This window comes from Bipolaris oryzae (genome assembly GCF_000523455.1).
Source record: "Bipolaris oryzae ATCC 44560 unplaced genomic scaffold scaffold_106, whole genome shotgun sequence".
In the NCBI taxonomy this organism is placed as follows: domain Eukaryota; kingdom Fungi; phylum Ascomycota; class Dothideomycetes; order Pleosporales; family Pleosporaceae; genus Bipolaris; species Bipolaris oryzae.
The window spans coordinates 47275-73494 of NW_006911382.1; the positions used below are offsets into that span (position 1 = coordinate 47275).

The 26220-nt window shown below is 49.3% G+C and overlaps 9 protein-coding genes across 9 annotated transcripts; 7 read left to right on the top strand and 2 right to left on the bottom strand.

Annotated features, from left to right (window-relative positions):
* Positions 1-622: 622 nt before the first annotated feature.
* Positions 623-3579, top strand: COCMIDRAFT_38473 (uncharacterized protein; the record flags this gene model as incomplete). The annotated part of the gene is made up of 4 exons (XM_007691686.1): positions 623-638; positions 699-767; positions 825-1790; positions 1850-3579. The coding sequence occupies 4 exons, from the start codon at positions 623-625 to the stop codon at positions 3577-3579; spliced, it is 2781 nt and encodes a 926-aa protein (XP_007689876.1).
* A 975-nt stretch (positions 3580-4554) lies between these two features.
* Positions 4555-5808, top strand: COCMIDRAFT_100398 (uncharacterized protein; the record flags this gene model as incomplete). Its single annotated transcript, XM_007691699.1, has 4 exons — positions 4555-4614; positions 4706-4763; positions 4845-5370; positions 5463-5808. The coding sequence occupies 4 exons, from the start codon at positions 4555-4557 to the stop codon at positions 5806-5808; spliced, it is 990 nt and encodes a 329-aa protein (XP_007689889.1).
* A 1146-nt stretch (positions 5809-6954) lies between these two features.
* COCMIDRAFT_6979 (uncharacterized protein) lies at positions 6955-8166 on the top strand (the record flags this gene model as incomplete). Its single annotated transcript, XM_007691672.1, has 3 exons — positions 6955-7253; positions 7305-7817; positions 7875-8166. 3 exons carry the CDS (start codon positions 6955-6957, stop codon positions 8164-8166), a joined length of 1104 nt encoding a protein of 367 aa, XP_007689862.1.
* Positions 8167-8363: 197 nt separating this feature from the next.
* COCMIDRAFT_38476 (carbohydrate-binding module family 50 protein) lies at positions 8364-11051 on the bottom strand (the record flags this gene model as incomplete). The annotated part of the gene is made up of 10 exons (XM_007691687.1): positions 8364-8472; positions 8570-8796; positions 8847-9151; positions 9200-9414; positions 9466-9705; positions 9754-9873; positions 9927-10028; positions 10080-10367; positions 10415-10618; positions 10672-11051. 10 exons carry the CDS (start codon positions 11049-11051, stop codon positions 8364-8366), a joined length of 2190 nt encoding a protein of 729 aa, XP_007689877.1.
* A 1927-nt stretch (positions 11052-12978) lies between these two features.
* COCMIDRAFT_46094 (glycoside hydrolase family 18 protein) lies at positions 12979-14291 on the top strand (the record flags this gene model as incomplete). The annotated part of the gene is made up of 5 exons (XM_007691700.1): positions 12979-13254; positions 13302-13323; positions 13382-13505; positions 13564-13767; positions 13820-14291. Coding segments are annotated over 5 exons (1098 nt in total), but the record flags the coding sequence as incomplete, so codon positions are not given.
* A 1043-nt stretch (positions 14292-15334) lies between these two features.
* Positions 15335-18192, top strand: COCMIDRAFT_38478 (uncharacterized protein; the record flags this gene model as incomplete). The annotated part of the gene is made up of 3 exons (XM_007691688.1): positions 15335-15501; positions 15731-17460; positions 17516-18192. 3 exons carry the CDS (start codon positions 15335-15337, stop codon positions 18190-18192), a joined length of 2574 nt encoding a protein of 857 aa, XP_007689878.1.
* A 796-nt stretch (positions 18193-18988) lies between these two features.
* On the bottom strand, positions 18989-19612 carry COCMIDRAFT_100365 (uncharacterized protein; the record flags this gene model as incomplete). Its single annotated transcript, XM_007691701.1, has 2 exons — positions 18989-19314; positions 19441-19612. The coding sequence occupies 2 exons, from the start codon at positions 19610-19612 to the stop codon at positions 18989-18991; spliced, it is 498 nt and encodes a 165-aa protein (XP_007689891.1).
* A 1681-nt stretch (positions 19613-21293) lies between these two features.
* On the top strand, positions 21294-22447 carry COCMIDRAFT_100394 (uncharacterized protein; the record flags this gene model as incomplete). Its single annotated transcript, XM_007691702.1, has 2 exons — positions 21294-21323; positions 21377-22447. 2 exons carry the CDS (start codon positions 21294-21296, stop codon positions 22445-22447), a joined length of 1101 nt encoding a protein of 366 aa, XP_007689892.1.
* Positions 22448-23211: 764 nt separating this feature from the next.
* COCMIDRAFT_6983 (uncharacterized protein) lies at positions 23212-24777 on the top strand (the record flags this gene model as incomplete). The annotated part of the gene is made up of 4 exons (XM_007691673.1): positions 23212-23392; positions 23443-24027; positions 24077-24258; positions 24307-24777. The coding sequence occupies 4 exons, from the start codon at positions 23212-23214 to the stop codon at positions 24775-24777; spliced, it is 1419 nt and encodes a 472-aa protein (XP_007689863.1).
* Between the last annotated feature and the right edge of the window lie 1443 nt (positions 24778-26220).

A 26220-nucleotide genomic window follows, 5' to 3' on the forward strand; every position in this document is an offset into this window, starting at 1 on the left:
ATTGCATCGTCTGGGAAACCTGGCGCCGATCCATCCCCAAACAAAGACCAAAAGGTTCGTCATACCAGCCACGGCGGGCCTTTTGTATGTTGCCAACACACGCACAATTGTGGTTCTAGACGGCATGCAATTGCTTCAAGGGGCGTCGTGGTTGGTGGGTGGCGGCACGTCGCGTGGGCGTCAATCGGGGGGGCAGGAGGCGGCGAGGGATCGTAGCATAACATAGTTTTAGCATGTGCATGGCCTGGGCATGGCGGGCGGGCGGTAAGCAGAGTCGCGGGGTCAAGCAGGTTCACCAGCAGCCAGCAGCCAGCAGTTCCAAGCCCACAGCCCAGGCCTCGTCCCCAGGCGGGAAGCTACGACTGAGTGACGTAGTCGCTGCACTTCCCCCCCGTGTTACCCAGCCCGACTCACATACAAAGCTGCTTTTGTGCCCGCTGTCCGCCCTCATTTCCCTCACACACACACTCTCAACCAACTCTCAGATACCCATACCCCCCCCCCCTCTTCCTGTGACTGCAACTCCCTGCCTCACAACTGTCCATTGTTTTCCTTACCGCTTCTGCGTTTGTAATTTTGATACCCCACCTATACCCTTGATACCCACAGTCCGACCTACACCATGAGTGCCGTAAATCGTACGTCCAATGACCCCGCCCCACTTACCAGCTCAGAATATGTACACTAACACAATGCAGGTCCAGTGGACTTGAAGCAAAAGGAGAAGGATGTCAACAACAAGCTCCAGCTCTATGGAATCGTCGAAGGTATGTCGTCGCATGGACACGTGCCGTTGCTGCAGAAATGCTAATCAAGTACTGCAGCCTTCTCCAATGGCAAGGTGCCATCCAACAGCCAGATTGATGTCGCTCTCAACTCAGCACTCGCACACCGCGCACTCAACTCACCATCCAAGAAGCTGTCGCCCGAGGGCCAGAGCCTCGTCACAGACCTGAAGAACGTCATCGAACAGGCCAAGATCCTGCTGCTCACCAAGAACGAGGGCAACCTCCTCCAAGACTTCATCTGGCAGGCTGAGCACATCAGCACCGCTGGCGCCAACCGCCCCAATGCCCCTGTTGACAAGGACACAGCAAGGCAAGACGGCAACAATGCCCTCGAAGGTCTGCGTACCCTTGGCACGCTCCTCATCTCCAACGGCCAGTTCAGGAAGCTTCTCTCTGATGCTACTGTTCTTCTCCGCGACATGGCCGGTGATGCGGCCATGAACACGGCCAATAAGGTTAAGCCCTCAGAAGACCGTCTCAACAGGCTGGATGAGCCCGCCGAGGACAACACCTGGCACGACACCTCCAAACTGAACCGCGAGAACCTCCGCAACCAAGCTAAGAGCAGCCTGCCGTTTGGCAACAAGAACAAGGGTGACCTTAAGGAGGCAGCCAAGGATGTCAACCAAGCAGCCAACCCAGAGGGAGTTCGCGACCCCACGCACACTGCCGATCTTGCTGCCACCGAGGGCCAGACTGGTCAGAGCACCGGCATTGACGTTCGCAGTGGTGTCGAAGCCGCTAAGCAAAAAGTTGACGCAAACACCTCTGAAGAGGACAAGCAAAAGGTTCGCGCTCGCCGTGAGCAGCTGAACAACTACCTCAAGGGCAAGATGCCAGAGGAGCGCCGCGAGCAAACTAGATGGCGCCTCAAGAAGATGATTGTCGAGATCCAGGGTCACCAGGACTACCAGCGTGCGATTGAGACTCTTCTCGACCTCGCCGAGCGCTATTCAAGCCACGGAAGGATTTTGAGCCAGCAGGGCAAGGGCTCTGTGCAAGGTGCGCATCAAGACGATGCACTAACTACCGCTGAAGCTGACCTGAGGGTGCGTATCTAGGCTTTACTAAAGAGAATCAATGGCTGACCAACATGAAGACTCTCCTCGAACGTTTCGCCAACAACACGTCTTTCGATGACCTGATTGAGTCTATCAACCAGATCTACAAGGACGCCGACCGCGACCCCGAACTCAAGAACTGGTTCAAGCGTATCAACGCCTTCATCCGCAAGACCCTGCAGCAACAGGGCTTTGTACTCGAGGACAGCTTCAACGCTGAGTGGAACCAGCTCTATGATGATGGCCACCACTTCTTCCGTGACCGTTACCGAGGTCACACTGACCGCATTGCTGATGAGTTCAAGTTCATTGGCCAGCAGTTTGATGCCGACCCCCAGAACAAGCAGTTCGCCGAGTCTGTCAACAAGCTCTTCCGTGACCTTGGTCAAGACGAGAATGGCAAGACTGTCTTCAAGCCCCATCTTGTCAAGGACATGACTGACGTCATTCTTCCTGCCATCTTTGAGAATGTCCGCTACATTCCCGTCCCTCGCATCGAGTACAGCGATCCCATGGTGGACGCCGTTATTGAGAACCTTGTCATTGAGGGTGATAACCTCGCCCCCAACTCTCTGGAGTTTGGCTCGGACAACTACTGGCGCTGGGGTCGCAAGTCCATTACCAGCACCAACAAGAACAAGGTTATGCTCTCTGTCTCAGGCGTCCAGATGGACCTTAGGGACGTCTCTTACTACATCAAGCGCAAGCAGGGCTTCCCTTCCATCACCGACAAGGGTGTTATGGACATCTTCATGGGTGGCACCGGCTTCAGCTTCAAGGTTGAGATGGAGACTGCCGACAAGGCGCGCGAGCATGCGCAGACCCACTTCTTCAAGGTCACCAAGGTCGAGTCGGACATTAAGCACCTGCAGATCAAGATGAAGAAGAGCAACCACAAGCTCCTCTTCAACATGTTCAAGCCTCTGCTTCTCAAGGTCATGCGTCCCGTCATTCAAAAGGTCTTGGAGAAGCAGATTAAGGACTCTGCTAACCAGCTCGATGCTATCCTCTTTGACATCAAGACCGAGGCTGACCGTGCTGCGGCTGAGGCTAAAAACAACCCTGATCCTCAGAACATCCAGAACATCTACCAGCGCTACGCCAGCTCTGCCCAGCGTCGTGTCATGCAAGGCAAGCAGAAGAAGGAGTCTCTTAAGGAGAAGACCAAGGACACCAAGGTCAACGTGGCCGTCACCCAGCACGACTCCATCTTCAAGAACATCTCGCTGCCTGGAGGCATCTCATCCAAGGCTACCGAGTACAAGGAGCTTGCTGCCAAGGGCGACAAGTGGGAGAGCCCCATCTTCTCCATTGGATCTGCCAAGGAGACTACCAGCCTGCCTCAGGTTGGAAAGATCACTCGCAAGCCTCATGGTCGCGCGGGTGGCTACGGCAACCCCGGTGATACTTCCCGCGGTCTCGGTGCTTCGTCGGGACTGAACCCATCAGCCAACCAGTACGATAGCCAGTACACCAACAATGGTGGTCTTGGTTCTCAGCCAGGTCTCACCACGGGCAATCAGGGCTTGACTGGTGGTGTTCCTGCTACCAGCGGTGCCACTTCGGGTTTCGGTAATCAGGTTGACGACGCTTTCAACACTACCGGTTCCACTGGCTTGAACAACGCCGCTGCCATCCCGCCCACGACTGGTCAGACCGGCACTGCCGCCCCTGGCCAGTACAACACCACCTTTGGTGACCAGAACCCTGTCTTCCAGGGCCGCGCTTAGATGCATCTTCCCAAACAGTGATACCCGGTATGCTTAGGGGTCGCTCGTCACGATGATTGTCTTTTGTTTTTGCGTTTTGATCATGGATGATACCAAGATTACGTCACGGCGTATGAATAGTGAATGGCATGTTCTTCGGTTTCTGGTTGATGGCAAGAACGAGGAAGTGGCAGTGTGCCTGTAATGCGGAGGAATGGGGGAGGACCCGTATATTCAAAACTGGGTTATGAATAGTTTACGATTCCTTTCCTGTAATAATAACTAATACAACGATGCTTCAAATTTGGTACAGTCTGGATGTGATTGAGGAAATCACTTGAGTTTGCAGGTGTTGTTCGGCTCATATTGACTTTTGAATGATTCGCAATGGAGTTATAAAGTCATTGATAAGTGTGAGTAGGGATTTCTCTGTAGTCCTATATTGATTTTGGCTGAAGGAACGAGGTATTGCAAAGAGGGGAGTTGCGGGACTGCCAATACTCAGGCGTACGACAGTTTGTCTAAAACAAACCTCTGCATTTGCTACAACAGGTTATGACCGACAACAAAGTTCAATAGAAAAACAGGATTAATGTCGCCCGACCGGACAGACGGATTACCTCAGCTCGGTAACTGCACTAAGCCCCAAACAGGTGTATCTCTCCACCTTTCGGAAGCAACCAACACCGCCAGTACCCGGACCTGTGTGCCAATCATCCCCTCACCTTGTTAGCAAGCTCCGCTTCCGCACGGGAAAATTATGGAGATACACGTCATCCAAAAATGAGTCGGCGAGAGGGGCACGAGAGCCGAGTTCGCAACGGAGCAGAGAGTGTTTGGAGCGGGGTAAAAAGCTGGGTTGTATGTGTCGCGAGGGGAGCCGGGTATGGGGGGTATGGGGTATATAAAGAGGTTGTGCAAAGTACTTTCATGAACCCATTGAAGTGCAACAAGAGGATTGCTTGTTTGATTGGGCTTAATTGAATTATACACATAATGGCTTCGAAAGAATACAAGTTCCCAGCTTTTGATGAGGCGCCGAAAGTCGAGGGCATGGTAAGTTGGATTTTTTTGACATGTAGTATAGTTCTTGGGAGTAGGTACTTGAAAAGATACGAGGACTAATGCTAGATCTTTTTTTAAAAAGCCCCAAGGTAATCTCTGGGGTTTCTTCGACGAAGACGGTAAGAAAGATGAAGTAGGAAGTACGTCCGTCCCTTCTCTCTTTCTCTCTCTCTGCCCATCCCTCCATACCCTCGCAAACTAACCACCCACCCCCCAAAAAGCAATCAACCTCCTCACCCCAGCCGTTGTCAAACGCGCCGCTTCAGAAGAAATCCGCACAGGCCAATCCATCCAACTGGACTGGGAACTCCACAACGTCCAGTTCCCAGGCTTCAATCGCAAGCCCTTTTCCCAGAAACAAATCGACTTTGCCTCCTTCTCGGCCCTCTGCGCAAACGACGACGAACTCCACATCAACACGCAGGCAGGCTCGCAGTGGGATTCGCTAAAACACTTTGCGCATCAAGCGACGGGTATGTATTACAACGGGCTCACGCATGAGGAGGCGGCCAAGAGCGATCGGAATGGTACGCACAAGTGGTGTGAGCGCGGGGGGATAGTGGGCAGGGGCGTGCTGTGTGATTGGCTGAGGTGGTATGAGGAGGTGAAGGGGAAAAAGGCGCCGAGTGCGGTGTCGAGGCATGAGATTCCGGTTGAGGAAGTAGAAGAAACGCTCAAGTGGCAGGGGACGGAGGTGCGGCAGGGGGATGTGTTGATGGTTCGGACGGGGTATGTGAGGTGGCATAAGTAAGTTTTTTTTCTCCCTCTTCTCTCTCTCTCTCTCTATATTATCCTTGCTTTTGTTTTTCTAAATGAATGGAGGATTGATGGGGATACAGTACTGCGACAGAAGCGGAGCGCAAATCCGGCACCCAAGATAATAGCGTCGCTATTGGCCTGCAAGCCTCGGAGAGCACCGTCCGCTGGCTTTACGACCGCCATCTCGCCGCCATTGTTGCCGACAACGTTGCGCTTGAGGCGTGGCCCCCAAAGTATACGGATGGTTGGTGTTTGCATGAGTGGTTGTTGGTGCATTGGGGTACGGCGATTGGCGAAATGTGGGATTTGGAGAAGTTGAGTGAGAAGTGTAAGCAGGAAGGGAGGTATAGTTTTTTCTTGACGAGTGCGCCGTTGCATGTTAGGGGTGGGATTGGGAGTCCGCCGGGGGCTATTGCGATTTTTTGAGTTGAATGGATGAGAAGGCGGGTAAGATGGTGGTTGTACACAGTATTGGATTTGACACGGGTAAGGAACACGTCTGGTGAAGTTATATGAAACATTGTGTTGGTTGACTGTTGTTCTTATTCAGACTTATGTTGTTGTGTTCGTAATATAATATGATTCGTGATGAAGTACTTGGGCGTGAAGAGTAGTTTTGATCGTTTTATTCAGGGTCATAATTCAAGTGGATGATTGCCATTTGAGTGTTAGGTACAAGGGCTGCCACGGTACTCGGGTGTCTGGAGCTGATGTAGGGTTAGTAACCTTTTCCGTAGTTTGGTATCCGCGTTGTTTGATATGGGTACAAAAGAAAAAGAATTGGGGAGGCCAATACATGCGGACCTGTAGAATTGGAGAAGTAGGATCCTGGAGACGATACTTCCTTCGACATCCTCTTTCTCTCTCGTTGTCTTTGGCTCGTGTCCTAGTTTATGGTTCGTGGAAAGCGTAGGCTCATGAATTTCCGAATTATGTCATTAATATTGCGACTTGCGCTATTCGGTAGCTCTGCACATTTTTCGTAATTATTCCCAGGTAACAATGTATTCTTATTAGCTGTCAGAATTATGTCAGTGACACTGGCTTGTGGAGTAACATCAGCTATTATTACAATTATAGCACGCCTCTCCATACAATCATATCAGGCTAGCCGCGACTAAGCCTAGATCTGAAATTCCTCGATAAGGCGTTCACGCTACTGAGGCATTACTCGTGCAGGATCAGGAATGCCGGCCTTCGGTTACGCAGCGGGCGGCATGCACAGACCGCATACTATACCGTTTTGTCTCCAATAACCGGCTGCTTCTACCCTACGCAAGGCACAGCCTACTCAGCCAATCACTGTCGGAAACCCTTGTTGCTGATGACGCTACGGGAGGCCTTCATTTAAGATGAGCGGGGATGTTACAGATAACAATATACACTCTCTTCGGACTTTTCTACGTATATACTTGATACCCACACCTGGCGGTGCGACAGCCAAATACGTATCCTACTACTAATCCCTATCTGACTTGATCACAACACTAGACAAAAAAATACCGCAACTACGCGCAGCAACAACAAATCAACACATTGCCAGTCTTGCCTAAAGACTGAAATATCACCAACATGGGTTCTTTCCTCTCATCCGAAGCCCCCCCTCCCCGTTCAGCCAAAAACTACATCCTTTCCTTTCCAGAGGAGGACTTCCCCGAAGAAGCAAGCATAACCCCTGAGGATGTACAAGACTGGTATTCCCACTTCTTCGAAACCTTGTTCTGCATCCCCCACAAGAACGGCCAAAGCATACTTATTCTGGAAGCGCCCAATGATTTTATCGAGGACTCGCGAGCAAGGCCCGGTTGGGCGCGCAAACGCCTAAGGGGAGCGTATGAAATTCTTGGAGAGGGACACCCCAGGATCGTCCGGTACGTTGTTTGTCTCAGTGAATTTTGATGCTTTATATCTCACCAAGCTAGCTATCTTGGGCCATCGGAAAGCGACATTGGCGTCATTGTCGAGAGGCTCGAGCCTGGGCCTATTGACTGGACCTCGCTTCCAGCACTGACTGTGCCTCTCCCGCAAGACTTGTCAGAAAACGATCGCTTGCTGCTGAGCCTGTATTACCGATGGGCATTGCAGACGCTCTCAGCGTTGCAATTCGCCCACTCGCGATCCGTCTTCATTCGAAATTTTTGCTCGGAGCTTGTGTGGCTACGGTCGGATTTCTCGCTCGCAATCACGGGTTTCCTTGCTGCCTCGGCACCGCAGATTGAGGAGGAAAACAGGCAGGATGGTATTGCTTACGCGAGGGAGCGCCTGGAGGATCCTGAGCACCCGAACCCGATCGAGCTAGAAGAGTTTGATCGTAAGGTTAGGGAGGAAGGGTATGCACCGTGGCCGTTCAGTGAGGGCGAGTGGGTTATAGATGGGAGTGTGGGCGATGCTATCTACGAAGGAGAAGAGGAGCATGGGAGCGTGAAAGAAGACTTGTAAGTACCGATGATCTCGTTTCGACAAGTCCAATTCTAACTAGATATGAATCGCAGGTACTATTGGGCTATTTTCGTCAAATACCTCGTCAACAACGTCTTCGCAGATGCATCAGCGTTGCAAGATGAGGCGCCCGAGGAAATTGAAGATGCACGCCTGGGCACCATTATCGCCAATGCTGAGAGCGGTCGCTATAGGGACGCTGCTGAGGTTATGAAAGACGTCAAAGCCGTTGCTGCAAAGATGGGAATCAAGACTGTGGGTGATGACGAGGTCGATATTGATGGTGAGTGGGAAGATGTCTTTGAGGTTTGTGATAGGCAATTGCGTTTCCGCGGGGAGGAATGAGCCTTCACTCGAAGCTACACATCTATATTCATGTATGTAAGTACGAGGGGTCGTGCGAAGACAAAATTCATGCATTACTCTCCACCACACTACATCTTTTCTCCTCGTTCAACATCATTTACCATGGTTTTACGCGACACCAATACAATACGCGTAATCCGGCCAAAGACCAGTACAGTCACCGTTCAAAGCTGGGTTCAGCTGGTAGAGACGATCCAACGAGATGCCTGCCGCAGCCGCCATGTCGTAACAATAAATGCCAGCTTTCTGCAACACCCACTTGTTGCAGTTGGAAGGTATGCCCGCCTGCGTAGGGCCCGGTGGCGGCGGACGCGTATTAGTGGGCGTCGGCGTGCCCGTGCTCGGACAATCGTACTGGCCTTTCGATGCATTCCATGAGCACAGCGGCAATCCCGTGGATGTTGTCTTGGTCGCCGGCGCTGATGTTGTGACCGGGGCACGTCCCACACATACGTAGTAATCTGGCTGCAAGGTTTGGCAGTCGGACCCTACTGCGGGGTTCCAGGCGTAGAAGTCCGTTAGTGCAATGGAGTTTGCGTTGGAAATGGCCCAGCAGCCGTCTCCTGAAATCACCTTGTAGAATTTGGTGCAGCCGGCGGCCATGCCATCCTGTGATTTTATTAGTCAAAACTGATCGATTTTCGAATGCGATGACTTACTTGGATCGGCGTCGGCGTACCGCTACCGATAGGTACTTTTGTTGAAGTCGGACTTGGAGAAGCGTCACCCTCGGATTCAGCGAATATGCCAATCTCTAGCGTAGAAAGGCAATACTTAGTGCCCACGTTGAGACCGGTACAATCTTTTCCCACCGTGGGGTTCATTTTGAAGAAGTCAGCTACACTCAGCGAGCTGGGTAGATATGCTGCGCAAGTGTCTCCTTCAAAGACTTCTTGCCAGTATATACATCCTTCTATCTCGCCGGACGCTCGAGGAGTTGGTGGTTTGATTGCGACAGGTTTTTCTAATGAAGTTAGTCTGAAATCGCCACTACTTGTGGAAAATTACTGACCGTCCCAAACCGGAGTTGGACGTGCGATTCCAACACAATACGACACACTGACTTGGGCCGAGCAAGGATAGTCGTAGGTCACATTGTCAGCATTGACTGGGTTTTGATCGAGCGAGGGGTTCCAGAGCGCAAATTCCTCGCGTTCAATGCCGATAGCAGCTGCGATACTCCAGCAATCTGTTGACTCCGTCGAAGTGTCGTTGAGCCACATGTAGCTAATATTTGTAAGCTGCAAATTCAATCGATGATTTGACCACCTCACTTACGTATAACAATCTACGCGAGTATCGTTCGCCATTGGAATGATTGTTTGCTCCGGAGGAGCGACTGGGTCTGGATTGGGCGACAACGACGTCTTTGGACCTGCCGTGAATGGCGGCAGCGTGACCGTTGTCGAGCCGCCGTATCCAGGGTATGTGGTTATTTCGCCGACCGGTTGTACGCAGTACGACGCATTAAGCCAGAGGTTAGAACAGCTGACATCGATGAAGGGATTGAGAAAGTAGCTACTCGAGTCAGCGATCATATTTGCATTTGTGGCCGGCACTACGTACAAGTCTTTGAGTAATATGTTGAACTTCAATGTCACCGTCGAGCAATCGTCGCCTGCACCGACTCTGTAAAATTGACCACATCGCGATGTGACATTCGGCGCAATGTCTGATGGAGCAGGTCTTGTTGCAAAATTAGCAAGGTTTTGAGGGTTACTGAAGGCAATTTCACTCACACAGGCGTCGGGACAGCAGTTACGATCGGTTGATCAGGTATCGAAAAGTCTCCGTAAGGGTTACTGATGCAAAAGGTATCGCCAATGAAACGTCCCAAGTTACTGAAGGAATGAATCAGTACATAGCTTCTAATACCAATCTAGCATGTTTACCTGCAGAGTTGGTTGACGTTTGCATTCCAGGCTTTGAACTGAACGGGCGAGATACTAGCCTTCTTCGCTATCGAGTCGCACGTATCACCCTCGGCCAAGACGTAAGTTTTGCACTTGTTGGAGATGCATAGTTCGCCCGACTTTGGGAAAATAGTGGCATTGTAAGGTAGACCATTCGAGTTGAGCAGTTGCTCAGTGGACACTGATTGTGCTAGAGGTACAGACTTGAAAGTATCGGTTGGCTTGATAGTGTACGTAGTGCCGCTGCATGTGGCGGTCGGGAGCGAACTAACCATGTCAGTATTGCCACCGCGAAGAGGGGCGTGAAAACGTACGAACTAATCAACAAGGACGTAGCGATGCTAGTAGGATATCCAGTCGCTTGACATGACTTGGTCAACGATGCATAATTGTCTCGCATTCCTGGATCTACCGCGAACGGGGAGTTGACCTGCATCTGGAACGACCTGATGATGCATTCATCACATTCTGTGTCCGTGGTGAGGCCTTTGAGGTATGTGTTGCAGAACTGCCCGGTGCTTTTAATGACTTAGTAAGTGATAGTACCATGGTTGACTCTTGAACAACTTACCTCCGCTTCAAACAAGCCATGTTGTACGCATACAAGATGAATTCATCTGGATATGTTGGTACCCAGTAAGTATCCTCGTACTCATCATAGTACTGAGCACCAACGCAAGCACTTTTCACGTCGTCGCGAAGCTTGGTCAAGGAAGTAAGACATTTGGCCTGGCAGAGCTTATTGAGCGCCGTGTCATCACTAGCTGTGAAAAATGGATCTGCATAGAGCTGTCCTATGAGGTTGTGGCAGGTAACGTTTGTGCTGAATGCGGTGGTACATTCAGACGATGCGTTGGTTAAGCCAGATCCGATTGCAGGATGTAGTTGGTATGTTTGAGCGAATGTCTGACATGCGGTCAGAAGTACCACAGTAAGAATAGAGAGAAACATTGTTGTCTACGAAATGGACTATCGCAGCTGGCGAGGGGGAAAAGGCACATGCAACAACGCAAGTAGCGCGTTGACCTTCTACTACTACAGCCTCGCAACCGTCAGACACACACCCCACGACTACCAACGGCTTCTCGATCTAGATTGGCCCCCAACTCCAAAGTATGCAGGGACCAAAAGTTCGGCCGGACCAAGCCGTTTCACAATATTCATCCTTGAATAGTTTGCTCCCAGTTACATGGTCAGTGGGACGCCTTATGTTCTCGATGCAGAATACAAGGGGTCCATAGTGAGGAAGCAAATTTCCCTATAGTATCGCGGCAACTGTTTTTGCATCTAATACCTGGGTTCCTTTAGCCGTAAACCGTCCTAGTCCTAACACTACCTAAGATGGACCGATCGCAATCTCGCTAACTGGATAACAGGGTTACTATACGCTTCCTTGGCATGCAGGATCAGTCCGTCTTGGTACTGCATTCCTTTCACTTGGAAGACTACCGCCGGCTATATGGGGAAGGTGTACGACTGATTGCGACCTATCTCCGTCAGTACCATGGGTTGCAGACTATCTTCAGTGTTTGATCCTGATCTAGGATCCTGCTATGTGGGCGCGCGAAAAGTGAAAAAAAAAGATCTTGGGGCTAGATCTCCATCCGTCTCGCAAACTACCCACAATATGATCTGGATGTCTTCACTACCATAACACGACTCGAGTACTATTTTCATGGCGTCTGGATACTATCGCCAATTTTCACGGGTACCTGCATCCTGTGGCGAGGTAGCCGCAGGGTAAACTAAGAATAGTAAAGGGCCCCTCGGGTGTGCTCCATCCCTCCCGCTACATGCAGCCGCGGACCCTGTAGACTGATACCCTCGTGATACAAGGCGTAAATGTAAGGCTTCCCATAATTCATATACACTATCGTTTTCAATCTCCAAACACGATATCAGACGAAGCGGCCCCTTAGACAAGCATCAATGGTGGGCACGTTCCATGATTATACCCCCAAAACTTACCCGCATCCCTCGACTAGCAAGGCTAAGAGCCTAGACCGTTGTTTGTGAACTATTCTAATGCAGGAGAAATGAGCATATCCAGTTAGCAGGCGGAGTAAAGTATCCACTTGCTTCACATAGCATGTATTGAGTCCCCCTCATTTTGCTCATGAATTGACCTCATCTTTTGCAAAATTGTCTGCTGCTGATGAGATAACCACATGTTTACTTCGTTCTGACTTCCCAGAGTTACATGTGAAGATGCATCTTCTCGCCAACTCTTCCTTCTTATCTATTCTCGTTGGTCTCTCGTACCTGTCATTGGCAGATGCTTCCCATGACCATCGGGTTATCACACACCGTCACCATCGGAGGCATCTTTTACAGGACTCCTTAGCGTTTGGTACTGTCCCTCGCGTTGGCGGTGCTGTAGATTCTTCAGGCTTTACATTTCGCGAGCCTGTTGCTTTGTTTGCACGCCAAAGTGCAGGCTCTGGAGGTCAAGCTGGTGGTAGTGGTAGCACGGCATCATCTGGCGACTACACGTGCGGTCCTGGGCGACCATGTAAGAACGGTGCTTGCTGGTAAGTTGCCCTCATTTATGGATTTCTCTATTTTATAAAAAGTGTGTTAACAAAAGCAGCGGCGCTTCAGGTTGGTGTGGGTATGCACCCAAGTTTTGTGGGACTGTAAGTCAGCATCGCTCCGACTCTATCATACAAGCTAACGACATGGAACAGGGCTGTCAGTCAAACTGCGATGCGAAAGCAGAGTGTGGCCAGTATGCCAAGAAGCCAGGTCAAACATGTCCGTTGAACGTTTGCTGCTCGTAAGTCTTTCCTGACCTCAAAGCTAAATTAGCTAATCGTTTTCCAGAGAACATGGCTTCTGCGGAACGACATCGGATTTCTGCGGCAATGGTTGCCAGAGCATGTGCAAGCAGCCTAAGCCCAATGCTGGGAGCAGCAACTCTAGGCAGGTGGTTATTGGATACTACGAAGGATGGAATATGAACAAGAAGTGTGGTAGCATGACACCAGAAGAAATACCGGTGCACAGCCTCACTCATTTGATCTTCTCCTTTGGCTTCATAGCACCTGGAACCTTCAAGATTGAGCCAATGTCGGATTTCCAGCCCTCTCTATTTGGTCGAGTGACAGACCTTAAATTGAAGAAGTCGTCACTCAAGGTCCTCATTGCTCTTGGTGTAAGCATCCGCCGTCTGAATATGTACTCTTAACTGATATAAACTAGGGTTGGACCCATAATGATCCTGGTATGTTCATTTTTCAATGCGGCCATTATAACTCAATCCGTCGCTGACCAGCAAACAGGCAAATACCAAAAGGTGTTCTCTGACATGGCTGCTAGTGCAGCGAATCGCAAGACTTTCATCTCGAATCTCATTGGATTCATGGCCGAGTATGGCTTTGATGGTGTCGATCTGGACTGGGAGTAGTATGTGCCAATATCTTCAAAGAAGGAACACATGCTGACTATACAACTTCCGCCAAAGCCCTGGTGCGCCAGATCGAGGTGGCATTCCTGAGGACGGCGAAAATCTTAACAAGTTGATGAAAGAGATGAAGGATGCCATGGGATCCCGATACATTCTCACATTCACAGCACCAACCTCGTACTGGTACCTGCGTCATTTTGATATCAAGAAAAGTGCAGAAATCGCCGACTGGATTAATCTCATGTCGTATGATCTCCACGGGTATGTATCGTCATGATATTCCACCAACATTGCCAATACTAATGGAACGTAGAGTGTGGGATAGCGACAACCCAATCGGCAATCAGATTCTTGGCCATACCAACTTGACTGAGATTGATCTCGCACTCGATTTGCTTTGGAGGAATGATGTTTCGCCTTCAAAAATTGTTCTCGGTACGGGTTTCTATGGTAGAAGCTTTCGTCTCGAGGATCCAAAGTGCTGGACTCCAGGATGCAAGTTCAGTGGGCCTGGAGAGAAGGGCGAATGTACTGCCACAGAGGGGTTCCTTTCCTACAAAGAGGTAAAAGACATCCTGGCAAAGACTAAAGCGAAGCCCAAGTTAGATAAGGATGCGGCCGTGCAGTACCTCACGTACGGACAAAACAGCTGGATATCGTATGACGACCCGGCCACGATACAAATGAAGGTCGACTTCGCAAACAAACGCGGCCTAAAAGGACTCATGACTTGGGCAATCGATATCGACGACGAGAAGGGCGACCTCATCCGAGCGCTGACAGGGGGTGAACTCAAAGAAGGAGAAGATCTGCTCCAGTTCATGACCGACAACGGACCATCGATTGCACACGGTACGGCTGACGGCACGAAATGCAAAATCACTGAATGTGGCTCAAAGGGCGTAGAGCCAAAATGTGAGACTGGTTATACAATGGTGGGTCGTGTCAGCACGGACAACAATGGGAAGAACAGATGCAACACTAAAAACCCCAAAGAGGCTCGCAAAATATGCTGCCCTTCGTTCGCCGGACCTCAAGAGAACGATTGTCGGTGGGATGACAGCCACTCCACATCGGTCAAGAAAGATTGTTCCGCCAAGTGTAATGTTGGAGAGATCAATGTCATCAATGACAGCTTTGGTTGGAAAGGAGATCTCATAGATGGATCATACGACTGGCAGTGCAATCGAGGCTGGAAGAGCTTCTGCTGCAAAGCGGGTAATATGGAGCGCTATCTGAAGATCTGTACCTGGACTGAATGCGACAAAAAGTGCCCATCAGACAAACCTTTTCAGTTAACTACCGATACTGGTGGGCCCAAGGCAAACAAGCGATGTGGATGGGAGGGTGCAGGAGATCCTTTCAGTGGCGAAGGTACCGGATTTCGGAGGCTTTGTTGTCCTCGCGCAAACTCTTTCGGCAACTGTAACTGGGAATCGTCTAAAGTCTGCTCTAGCACCTGCGCCCTTGGGAAGATAACCCTGGATCTCGATCCGCGTGGACCGGATCCACGAAGTAGCTCATGTCATAACGGGCGTGAACAGGTAAGTGAACAACTACGTGGGTTTGGAATGAACGGAAAACTGATATTGATGTTTCACTATGATAGGCATTCTGCTGTGAGCCGATCGGTGGCTTTGACAGGCCTTTTGCGCCTTTCAATCTCGAAAATCTTTTCCCAGAAGAGTACCTTCCTCCTGCTGATGCGATCCCGAACTACGATCTCGTAAACTTTGGCGCCCTTCACGGGTTAACTCAAGAGCAAGATCCGGACAAAACTGGCATAGCATTCTTCCTAATTGCTGGTCATAGCAGCGCTGTGTCGTCCATGCGGAAGCGCGACAATCCAGGACTGGAGTTCCTCGACTGCCCGCATGATGTACTGGAGAGACCGAACCATGAAATACAAACGGCACGCATCGTATGTATGCACCAAAATGTAACCGACTGCTTTCGGGTTGAAGAGAACGGCGTTGAAGGGACTATTGTCCACATGTAAGTGCTCCTTCACAATACTCTCACGTGAGTTAAGCTGAGCCTTTACTCCCTCTCGCAGGCCCGATGAATGTGGAGGACCTTCTTGGTCCCGAGCAGTCTCTCTCACCCCATCTCTGAACCAGTCTCTTCCCAGAAATGTTGCCAAACGCAATCCCACTTCCATCGTCTACGATTTCAAATTTGATTACAACATCGGCCTAGTTCGGCGAGACGCTGGAAGACTCAGCATACGCCTTGATTACTCTAATGTGCCAGGGTACTGGTACGCTGTGGTGGACACTCCCGGAGGCAGTCAGAAGCGAGACCTGAAATCCCTAGTCGACAGATTTTTTGATTATGGTAACACAGAAGCTTGGTACAACCGGTTTAACAAGTTGGGTTTCTATCCAGGAAACTCTATCAAGATTACGGAAAAGCTGGATAGGCTTGTGTACCATAATGGGGAGACATGCAACTACGTTGACAAGCCCGTTGATGAGGAAGGAAAACTCGGAGAATCACTCAGCATCGCCATGCAAGGATCTTCCAGTATTGAGCTACACTACGGTTTCTCAATGATCGCGACCTGGATACCCGGTGCTAATTTCAACGTACATCAAGCAGCAGGCTTTGTTCGCCCTCAGGGGAAAACAGACGTTTCGTTCAGGCTGGGTGGGGAAGGTATTCTCGACACCTCCAAGTCTCTTATGGGCTCGACAATCACAAAGAAGTTTGGCGAAACGGGAGTAGCTGGACACTCGCTTTACAAAGGTTGGGCCTTCTTTACAGCGTACAAGGAGGCCAGCGTCGATCTAGCAAGCGGAGATAATGTCGTTGGCGCTGTACCTTTTAGTGGTTACGCGGAATCACGGATCCAAAGTAACTGGGGACTTTACAACGTTCATTTCCCTGCAGGAGCCACCATCACTCCATCTACGGGCACCGGAGAAGGCAGCAGAGTTGGAGATGAAGTCAGCAAGAGTAGCAACAATAAGCTTAATGCACTCTCAAAATCGAAAGGGTGGATCGAGGTCGGTACGACAGTAAGAGTAGGACTTATGGTGGGCATGTCATTCTCGAAGCCTTATGACAAGGTTGTCGGCGACCTACCAGACATGTCTGTTTCTCAGCGAGTCTTCTCAAGATGGAATCTTGAACATACCGGTACAGAAAGCTGTGTTTCCACAAGCCTTGGCACCAAGATGAGGAGTCACTTGAAGAGAGGCTCCACCGCTTGGAGTACTTCCACGTCTGATAAGTTATACGTGGATGACCTGGCCGCAGCTGGTACGAAGCAATGTTTCAAGGACAGTGGCCAACCAATCAGGAAGCGGGATCTGGAAATTGCTCAGAATCTGACCAAGCGAGATGGGTTCGAGGACGGAAGGCCTGACTGGGGTGATATTCCCATGCCAGGCTACAATCTCGGCGACAATTTGTTCAATCAAATGCTTCCTGTACTGCCATGCGAAAATTGTGCAAGCTGCACACTCCGAAATCCATTCAGGGAACCATGTTGTGGCTGCGTTTGTCTAGGCTGCAAGTATGGACTAGGACCGAGAGGGCGAGACGAGGGACCGCTTGGTCCGTACGGCGATAGCTCAGACATTGGCTCGATTTTCGGAACAAACCTCTTGAAGCGCGATCTAACTGAAGATGGTATGCTCAACGCCACGGAAGGAAGCCTACATCAACTCGAAAAACGCGTCGGTCCGGTACCGAACCAGGGCAGCAAGCCATGCAATATGTGTAGTCGAACCGAAAGGATCAGATATCCTGCATTCCCAAACTTCAAGCAATTCCCAAACTCACCAGTCAACTTTGACCTCTACCAACCTCAGGTTATGAAGTACTACCACAACTCAAGTGCATCGTGTACGAGCTGGGCAGTCCGACAACACGCATCAATAGATATGGTGTACGACTCTACAATGAGAAATGGCCAAGTTGTAGGCATGCGTAAAGGATTCTATCAAAGTAAGCTATCAAGTACTGTGCGAACGCGGCAAGGATGTTCTAACAACGATCGTAGCTGAGCATCCATACGAGGCCCAGTCTATTTCGATGTTCTTTGAAGAACACCTTAATAATTATCTAAATCCCGGGCGACGCGACTGTGCATGGATTAGGACGAACATTGTCGACAACAAAACCCCATACAACGGCGCAACTAACAGTATTCTACAGTTGATGATGCAAGAGTTAGGTACCTACAACAGACCTAACCGTCTTTCCGTGTTCATGGCGCGTTCAAACAGAATGAAAGGAACCTTAGCAGGCCATAATACAGCTGCCAACGTTGATGCATTCGATGGTCTGCAAGCTGGCGATGAACAGCTCATGTACGTCAAAGACTTCGGTATGATCTTCGCGTATTGGAACATACCCGAAATCTGGAACTCCTTCTGCGACAGCTACAACGGCATGAGGGATGTCCTCATCAACTTCGATCGGAGTTGGAACTCCGCACATCAGACCGATCAAATTGATTTAGCGGGCCAATGGGCCTCTTGGAATCGAGACAATTTAAGGATCATAGCGACGAATGGCCGGACTCAAGCAATGAGTTTGTACAATAGGAGGAAGCAGATTGGGGGTTTGTATGGCACATGGTGGACAGCGAAGTGGTGGACGGTGTTTCAGTTACCATTTGGACAAAGTCAGTACGACTATATCAAGTTAGACAGGTCGTGTAGGAACTTGCAGTAGAAGGTGTATAGGTATACTGGTTTTGAATTGTCTCGATAGGTGTTTATAATATGCTCTCTTATGCAATTGCGAGATACCAACTCTACGCCCATATTTCTTATACATCCAGCGCTGCCTAGGCAAAAATATACTACTTACTATCGGTAGTATATGCTTTTGATCTTTGTTTATATTTCATTACCTATACATAAGTTTTGAATTATGGTGTAAAGAAATCTTTTCCTATTCGTACGTAAGAGATGACTTAAGCACAAGTATTTAAGGAGTGAATTTTTCGCTCCGAAGGTATGTCACGTGACAGTAGATGTGGTTGGTGGTGGCAGAGGGGCGCCACAACTTCTACACCAACACCTTAAACAAAGGAGGCTTGGTTCACACCCTTGAAATCACCATTACTTCTCACAGTAATGATACGAACCAAGAGAGCAAGCCAGCGGGCGCGTTTTAGTAGGAGTTGAAATACAGCATTATATGTTTGTGAGCAAACACATGACTATACGTGGCACTTCTGGACTTACACAAGGAAAAGCCGTTTATAATTGTGACTTTTCGATACTCTAGAGTCAAGTACTGTCAGGTATCTGGCCTAATACAGGCCTATATCAGAAAATTAGCAACTCCATAATTCAATAACACCCACCACTCGATTCTCCACTCGAGGTAAGAAACGGAGGCGTATCCTTTTAAACTAGTGAGACAAACAAAATATATACAACCCGATACACGATATCCTAGATCCTGTATATAACCTGATTATCTATATTCCTATTATCTCCTTCTCTAGCATAAGAGGCAGCTAACCCTCTAGATCTGAGCAATCATTATCAGTCACAGCACGACCTAAAACTGGCCCAAGATCTGGTAAAATCGATTTCTCAGCAGAACGACAGCACATAGGCTGCCTTCCTTGGCGGTATTCTTTGCCGCCTTCTTTTTCTTCACGTTCCCCACCTTTTCCGCCTTCTTCGCCATCTTCGTCATCTTCGCTTTCTTCTTCCTTTCTGTGTCTGCGGCGCTCATTGCCATGTTTGTGTTTGTGGCGTACTTTGCCTTCTTCACGGTCTTTTCTGTTCATATATTTACAAGCGTTCTTAAAATCCTCCATAGAGTCAACTTTCCCAGCTAGAACGGTGTTAATAAGCAAATGTTTACGAGATCATATGGATGCTTAGTATTTATAGAGAAATCATAGTCAGGGATTCGGCAAAAGTGCAAACGAAGCTATGGATTATACGAGAGATTACGTACGGTATACACAGGCTACAACGGCACCATTATCATTAACTTCGCAGCACCGCGGATACTCAATACCAGGGCAGACATTAGTATTGCGTTTAGCAGTTTCGACGCGGTTGGGTACGATTGTGGCGGTGGTGGTCAGACCTAAAAGGGCAACAGTGGTAAAGAGAGTGGATCGCATAGTTCTTGTTTTTGTAATAGTGATGGCAGTAATGATTATTGTTGTTGTTGTGTTTGTTATATTAGGTAAGAAACTTGTTCAGGGAAGAAGAGGGTGACATTTATCTTTTTTGTAACGACCAAGTACAAAGTATAGAATAACTCTACTCTCTTAGTACTCAACACTCACCACTCAATACAGTGCACTGAACACGTAGAACTGAACATGTAGCATTGGAAACTCAACGCTTAGCACTCAACACTCAACACTTTTTATGAGCTAGTACATCTTAGTAACTTTCCATCAAGTAATCTCGATATGAGATCCAAAGCAAAGCTCTTAGGCTCCTATTAGGTATCCCTTGGGCTAGCCAGTGTCGGAAATAGCTGACTATACATACTGCCATGTGAAGGGTCATCAGTACAACGCTAATCACTCGTACCTTTTTGGTTGTAGTAGCCCTAAATCAAGATTATGTGACACTAACTGTCACACGCGTATAGCTATTTAGTTCCATATACTACCATTTAGTATACTGTCTCTTTCGTGGTACGTGCTGTCGCACTCACCGATTTTTCTACTATATAAAAAGAAATGCTACACCGCTTCCATATAAAACAAATATTGCAGATCTTACCCTTCCATTTCTAGTAAGTGAATAGCTTCGCTGTATCCACATAAAAAAAACAACAATGAAAAAAAAATCTTTTGGAATCATGAATAGGAATAATGATACCCGAATATATAAATGTACTTATGATATAGTGGAGGTAAGTTCTGTATCTACACCGGAATAACGTTGAACTCCTTTCAATCATACTCCATTTCTGAAACATGAAGTTTTCCATCGTGAACATAGCTCTGATGATCTCTATGGTCAAAGCTACGCCAGCTATCACGCATCAAAGCACTAAACACGGTGTTAAACTTGCATCTCGCGCATGTGTTAAGGTAAGAACAAGAGAAATACATATCGACTAGAACGAAAAGTTTCTCATTAGAAATTTGAATAGTCTTTGTCGCCATGCGATCGCTTTAGTATATGCTGTCAAGGGAATTGTATATTTACCGATCCGAATCAGGCAATTGGTATTGTAAGTGGTTCCAATAGGAAGATATGTTATTGACAAGGAATCTGATCTTCAAAGTGCTATGGTTAGAATTAGGTTAACGTTGAGGTACAATTAAAGTACCAGAGCGATGGGGTTGCAGTAGTGAAGAGTATAAGAGCTCTAGCAAGTTCCTTGAGGAAGTCTGCTTTCGTATGTAGCTCTAAGTATCAGGGTTTGAGACATTTCCGAGATATGTATATAAGAAGGCGCGGGTAATTTTAAAGATGACCTCAATTTGATCTCTAAGGTGATTTTAAAATCAGGGTTTCGAGAAACACTACCAGGACCTGGTATTGGCTTAAGATTAAAAGTAAGTAGATATACGTGTGTTGCTACAAGTGCAAAATGCAAAATGTGGCGCTTATCGATAAGCGTACCCCCGAGGTGGCTTGTGATGAAGGCTTTTCCTTTTCTTCCTTGCATGACAGTGACGAAATAACCTGTCCAATTGAGCTATTGCACTGCATCTTATCCTCAGTCTCTGGTTGATGCAAAATTTGAGGCGACTGCCTGTCTCGCTTCCGAGGCAGTTCCCATTCCGCGTGCCAACACGTCCTGCCCCGCAACGCTTTTGTCGCTGCGCTTTCGCCATGGACTTGTCAATGGATGCCACCGAACGCGTTCGTATGTCTTTCACATGAGTTTGAATGGGTCTGGCTGATAAGGAATGTAGAAGGGTTCTGTGCAGCATGACACGCACGCCACCCCACCACAGTTCATCCAAAAGGAGCACTGGCGCTACCAGAGCATGCGCAAAGCCGACTTGGAGAATGATCCAGACATCTTTGACCTAAGCAAACGCAATCAATTCAGCGAAGATTGGAAAGACATTTGGCGTCCTGCCGGTGCCATTCCAGCAGCTCAGATTGAAGCTGCTTGCATGGCTTACGCTGGCGGTGAGCCATTATCAGCACCAGTACAAGACGCGCAAATCTTTGAACATCGTGATTTCCCCGGTCTTCAAGTCGTCTCACAGCTACTTCCTCCTGAGACTCAGGTTTTGTTCACATCATGCTTGATGCACAGGGATCTGGCTGACCCTGGACATAAAATCAATCTCCAAGCCGATTTCGATATCCCATACCCCCCCAAACCCACGTCCGAGCCCTCGCGATTTGACAGCAACTTTTTTCTTCGCGACCGGGCAGCTGAGCCGGACTGCCTCATACCAAAGTCACCTGACAAGCAAAAGCCATTAAACAACGAGCAGTTTCTTTACTCGAAACTTCGATGGCTCACACTCGGTGAACAGTACGACTGGCCGACTCGCAGTTACGCAAAACATGCTACTCCATTCCCTGAAGACCTATCAAGGCTAGTAACTGGTCTTTTTCCTCATATCCGGCCAGAGTCTGGCGTGGTGTTAATGTATTCAGCAAAGGATTTCATGCCTGTACATCGCGACGTAAGCGAACAGTGCCAACGTGCGCTCGCGAGCTTTAGTGTGGGTTGCGACGGCATTTTTATCATGGCAAAGGGCGAGGATGGTGGACAAGGAGAGAATGCTCCGAGGAGCGTCGCTATTCGCGTTCATAGCGGCGACGTCGTGCATCTAACAGGCGATGCACGATGGGCTTGGCATGCGATGGCTCGCTGTATACCAAGCACATGTCCGCCTCATCTTGCCAGTTGGCCAGTCGGCACTCCTGGAGCGACGCCAGCGGAAGAGAAAGCGTACAAGAAATGGAAGGGATATATGAGCACAAAACGCATCAATGTTAGTTGTCGCCAGGTGTGGGATTAGGGAAACGAATGGCAGAGCAATCGTCGCAGCAATCTTCTGCTTTAAGCCTGATTTTGGTGTATGGATACAGCCCGCCATTGTCCTTTTCAAAACTTACTAAACGGTGTTTCAGCACAACGTGCCAACGGGTCAAGGTCTAGGCGTCTCCAATGGCCTCCAACTTTCAGCGTCCCCACTGTCAGATCTTACCATTAGTCGCTTGTAGATAGGCCTGACATGTGCGCCTGGCGAGTCAGTTGGGTTTGATACAGGGACCTGTCTTTTGAACTTTACACGCGCCGTTATTACCCCAGTGTGTGGTTCGGTGCCGGACTGGTTTTTGCAGTCGCGCTAGCCACGACCCCCATCTAGACCCTGGTGACGTTTTGCCTACCGAATGGTAGCGGGTGGATCAGCAACCACCCTAACAGCCACATAATGCAACCCTAGTCACTTGTTTTCCTGACTCTTGTTTATCGGTCAACGCCTCGACCCGCCGTGAACCCTTGTTTCTGCTCCTGCTCCCGTGTTGAGATGCGTGGGTTCCTGTCGCTCTGCATGGCGCTATATCAAGCCACCCTGGACTTTTGTAATCATGGATGGGTGTGCGAATCCATCAAAAGTGGTGGTTTAAAGCTAATGTTTCCCACACTGACCTGTCCATTTTGTTCCTCTTGCCACTGCGACAATTTTTGTTGGACTGAAGTTGTTCAGTCTACTTCCGATTTACTCGTCTGTCGCAGTGTTCGTTTTAACCATTTTGTTCTTCAAAAGCATCAGGCGCGATGGGGCTTCTGAATCTGCCTCAATTCCGCTACCATGGACCATGGGTCCAAATGTTGATTGCTGGCCTGGGGGTTGGCTCTTCCGCCGGCATTTACGTTGCTCTGAACTTGCTGGGTGCTGGGGGCGGAAAGCCCGACTCGGCCCAAGTTGTTCAGGTTGTCAACGCGACATTGTGTGCAGGTAAAAAAGGGCCAGAACTTTTCGTCTCAGGCCGTTGATAACAAAGATAGTATGGTTCTTCTCCTCTTCCTTCGGCGGCTCCATCTTGAATAAACTCGGGCCTGGCCTTACCATGTGCATCGGCGTTCAAACTTACGCTGTCTACGTCGGATCGCTGTGGTACTACGATGAGACTGGCAAGACCGGCTATCCTTATGCCGCTGGCCCCATCATTGGAATTGGCGCGGGAATGGTCTTCATCACTGCCGGATACGTTGCGACTGGGTATCCGGAAGAGAGTGAGAAAGGATCCTATGCAACCATTTTGATGAACATGCAGGCTCTTGGCTCTGTCATCAGCAGTATCATTCCCGTGATCATCAATCGAAACTCTGAGACTGTCGCTGGCGTTCCTCGGTCGGTATATATTTCATTCATAACTATCATGGTCGTTGGTGGTTTGCTTTGCTTGCTATTGCTTCGACCACACAGGCTCACAAGAGACGATGGGTCAGTTGTAGCCGTTGACCGCCCAAGAGGGGCTTGGGATGAGCTGAAAGCAAATTTGCTCGCATTCACGGACCCAATTTTGGTCCTGATGCTCCCCGCATTTCTTCCGTCGGAAGGCTTTCTCGTGTACAGCGGGTCAGTGAATGGTAAGTGTCAGCTGTACCGCCATTTTACATGCTGCTTACATGCTTCCAGCGTTCAACAACAATCTTCGCACTCGATCTCTCCTGTCGTTCATTGCTGTCGTCCTGCAAATTCCCGCGGGATGGGCCCTACAATGGGTTCTTGACTACCCAGGCTGGGGCCGACGCAAAAGAGGACTGGTTGGGCTGACTGGTGTTTGTGTGCCTCTTGTTATTGCGTGGGTATGGGAAATGGTACATCATCTACTCTACATCTATATACAACCTGTTAACACCAGCCAGATCCGCACTCGCAATTACGACCGCAACCATCCTTCAAGTCACCCCACGGATTGGGAAGACGCTAAATTCGGTTGGGTCTTCGTCCTCTTCATGCTCACTTGGGTCTTTTCCCAACTCTGGCACAACATAGTATACTACTGGATTGGCGCATTGACCAACTCACCGCAGAAGCTCACACACTACGTGGGCATCTTCCGTGGCGTACTCGGCGCCGGTGAGGCCATCTGCTTTGGCCTGGACAGCATCAAGATCCCATTTATTGCCGAGGCAGGAGGCATATTGCTTTTCTATGTCATGGGCATCGCAAGCTTCTATTACCTGGGCGTCTACCACATGACGGACACGAATTACGACAAAACTGAGGAGGGCGCTGTGATTCCGAACCACATTCTAGAAAGAGACGGCCTTGCGCCTGTGCAGGAGATACGCGAGCGTACAAAGGACCCACTGCGTAGTGGTGACAAAGTTTGATAGCTCCGCATACTGGAGCGCTAATGACTCGTTTCTTTCCTTTTCTGATAATACACTACTACCAGAGATTGTGCATATTATGATTGCTCGGAGATCCTTTTCCATACCTTTCACGCCAACATGATAGACGATATGCTTTTGCCACGCAGCTGCACCCAACTCTACACAGCCTCCTTCGCGAGTCTACGTTTCCACTCTTAACCCAACCAATCAACCTTGACGCACCAGCTTCACGCCTCTGCACAAACAATATAGTACCACGCCAATGCTACGCGTTCCTTCGACCCAGTCAAATCCACATCTGATTATCCGCACGTTACTATTCGCCTCCGCGTTGATAACAAGGGGACCAGCACGCCGTTTTCCCAATACCACAGCCTGCAGCTCTCATGAATCGTCGGCGCATCTGAACTCGCATATCCATACAGGCCTAATCCTCGTCTACACATGCACCTACTCGACGCATAGCCCTGGCCCTTAGCACCCGCAGCCCACCCGCCTTCGCCCTATCTATTCCCCGAGGGGCGCAAAGACCCTCACATCCATGCTCCTTCGTTTCTTTTTTCCTCTAACAACGAACAACACTCGCGATACCCGGGGGCTGCGAGGGAAACTGGGCATCCACATCCACGCCACGGACAATGCACCCCTAGTTTGCCCCACCTACTGCCCGCCTCGCCTCGCCTACACTCCACGGCCCGTCCCCCGCTTCAATCGCGCTACTTGTACTTATCAAACGTGCTGTGCGCACCTTGCGTATCGCAGGCGAGTACGGGGGTTGGCGGGCGATCGCAACAGAAAAGGGTTGCGTGGTGCGAGAAGGAGTGCAGATATTTGCGTTGCTTTGTGCGAGAGTGATGCATAGATGACGTAGGGACGTGTGCACGTACAAAACTGCCGGCATTGAAGGATGCAGATGTGGAGTGTGTATGTGTGTGTGGTTGGGAAGTTGTTGCATCGGGAGTATTGGCGTTTGCGTTTGCGGGTGGGGGCCTTGCGTAGGGGGGGGGGGGGCGAATGCAAATGCGCTGGGTGTTCGTATGCGGTGGAGATTAACGATTTGGAGGTGTTGGTGGATAGAGTGGATTAGTGGGGAGAGAGGGAGTTAATATTCCGCTTGTCAGGTTGAAAGGGTGGAGTGTGCGTTTTGGAGTAAGGGGATATGGGGGTGTTTTATTTTGGAGAAGAGTATGGGAAATTAGAGAGCGGGATCCACATGGATGGTAATGTTTAACGGTTTTTTGGAGGCGATGGTATACAAGGACATGGGCCCTTGAATTGCGCAATATTGACGGGTGAGTAAAGTTCCTAATATCATCCTTGATAGCTTATACTCTTAAATACTGCATAGGTAGTAGGTGGGCCTAAAGCACTGAAGAAATAGGTCGATAGAGGTACGGAAATCTGCAACCCCCTTCAGAAACTGTACTTGCCCAACAACTC